Source organism: Nicotiana tomentosiformis, chromosome 2 (assembly GCF_000390325.3).
Source record: "Nicotiana tomentosiformis chromosome 2, ASM39032v3, whole genome shotgun sequence".
Classification (NCBI taxonomy): domain Eukaryota; kingdom Viridiplantae; phylum Streptophyta; class Magnoliopsida; order Solanales; family Solanaceae; genus Nicotiana; species Nicotiana tomentosiformis.
In genome coordinates, this window is record NC_090813.1 from 172,168,982 (window position 1) to 172,171,297 (window position 2,316).

At 45.0% G+C, this 2,316-nt stretch overlaps 1 protein-coding gene across 1 annotated transcript; it reads left to right on the forward strand.

The window, feature by feature from the left end:
• The first annotated feature begins 960 nt into the window (after nt 1-960).
• LOC138906088 (uncharacterized) lies at nt 961-1,788 on the forward strand. The gene has a single exon (XM_070194610.1). The coding sequence runs from the start codon at nt 961-963 to the stop codon at nt 1,786-1,788; it is 828 nt and encodes a 275-aa protein (XP_070050711.1).
• The last annotated feature ends 528 nt before the right edge of the window (nt 1,789-2,316 follow it).

Consider the following 2,316-nt stretch of genomic DNA (forward strand, 5'->3'; position numbering starts at 1 on the left):
GTCCTTAAAGTCCCCATCTATTTCCATCTTTACTGTTTATCTCACTTCGAATAGTTGTATTTATTTAAACCGTACTTGTAGACTTCTAGTTTCTCATGTATTGGTGACATTAGATTTCTGGGGTTAGAATAGACCGTGTTATGTTATGGGTTTGTTTCATTAATTACAGCTTTTTTATCATTAATAATTGTTATTACTCTGTTTAAAACTGCTAAAATATTAAATTGGTTATCTAATGTTGGCTTGCCTAGCAAGTAAACGTTAGGCGCCATCATGGCCCCGATGTTGGGAACCCGAGTCGTAACAAGTTGGTATTAAAGGACTAGGTTGTTTAGGTCTCACAATTCATGAGCAAGCTTAGTAGAGTCTAAAGGATCGGTATGGAGACGTCTGTACTTATCTTCTAGAGGCTACAGAGTTTTAAGAAAATTTAACTTCTTTCTTTCTCTATGATGCGACTTTATTCTATCACTCAAGTTTGAATCATTCCATTCTTGTTCTGTCGCAGATGGTGAGGACACGCACAACATCCACGGTGGGTCAGGATCCGGAGACCCATGTTTTCGCCATTACTAGGGGTAGAGGCCGGTGCCGAGGTCGGGCTAGAGGCAGAGGCCGAGCTCAACCTAGAGCACATGCAGCAACACCTATTCCGAAGCCTCAGATCGAGCAGGAGGTCCCTGTTCAGACTGTACTAGTTGGACTAGCTCAGGTCCCAGAGGGGTTTATTGCTACCCAGTACTTCAGGATGCTCTAGTCCGCTTAGTGGGCCTCATAGAGAGCGTGGCACAGACCGGTGTATTTCCAGTGGCACTAATTGTCTCTTAGGCTGGGGGAGGAGCACATACTCCCGCTACTCACACACCAGAGGAGATGGCTCACGGGTATCAGACTCCGGCAGTCTCGCCAGTTGGGGTAGTTTAGCCTATTATTCCTACACAGTCCGGGGAGAGGCCCATGATGTCTTTTAAGGGATTGATGAGATTGGACAAGTTCAAAAAGCTCTTTCCTATTCATTTTAGTGGTGCATCTTCGGAGGACCCACATGATTTTTTGGACCGTTTCCACGAGGTGTTACGCAACATGGGTATTGTTGAGTCCAATGGAATTGATTTTGCAGTGTTCCGGATGATCGGTTCTGCCAGGAGGGGGTGGCAGGATTATGAGCAAGGCAGACCAGCAGGTTCACCGCCCCTCACTTGGGAGCAGTTCTCACAGTTATTTTTTGAGAAGTTCATTCCCTTCACCCTGAGAGAGGAGTACTGCAAGCAGTTCGAGTGCCTTCAGCAGGGTAGCATGACTCCTACCCAGTATGAGACCCGATTTGTAGATCTAGCTCGCCATGCACTTGTCTTATTCCCTACTGAGAGGGAAAGAGTAAGGAGATTCATTGATGGACTTACTTTCGGTATCAGGCTACATATAGCCAAGGATATTGGGGATGATATTTCTTTCCAGAAGGCCATAGAGATTGCTAAACGGATCGAGATGATTCGTAGTCAAGGTAGAGAGATACTATCTGAGAAGAGGCCTCGTCATTTTGGTGCTTTCAGTGGTGCCTCATCTGGAGGCAAAGGTTCTTTAGGTAGAGGCCATCCTCCCAGGCCGATTCATTTAGTACTCCAGGCATCCCACAGTGCCTCATGCAGTCGTGGTTCTTATGGGTATCATCTTGAGCAGCTAGCCTACAGTACACCTTCAGCTCCCATCAGTGCACCATCGCTTCAGAGCTATCACAATGATTATTCGGGCCGTCAGGGTCAGTTTCAGTTTCAGCAGCCACAATAGCCGAGGACTTGTTATACCTGTGGAGATTCGAGGCACTAGGTTGTAGAGCAGCATACCACAGTAGAGTTCTCTGCCATGATTATGGCACCGGTTGCTCCGCTGCTCGCTCAGCCAGCTATCTCCTTAGAGAATCAACCACAATTAATATCAATACCAATACCACCGTAATTTTTGCACGGAGTTTGATCATGACCCGATTGACTAGCCTATCTCCTTAGACAATCAATCACAATTAATATCAATACCAATACCACCGTAATTTTAGCACGAAGTTCAATCACGACCCGATCGGCTAGGCTATCTCCTTAGAGAATCAACCACAATTAATATCAATACCAATACCACCGTAATTTTAGCACGGAGTCCGATCACGACCCGATCGACTAGGCTGTCTCATTTGTAGACATCAACCAAAATCTCAATTTCAATTAACAGGAATAATTTTATCACATCAATCTCATCCCAAATAAGGGGAATAATTCACAAAAATAACATAGGCGCAAATGTATTTACCTCATCATCTTTCAC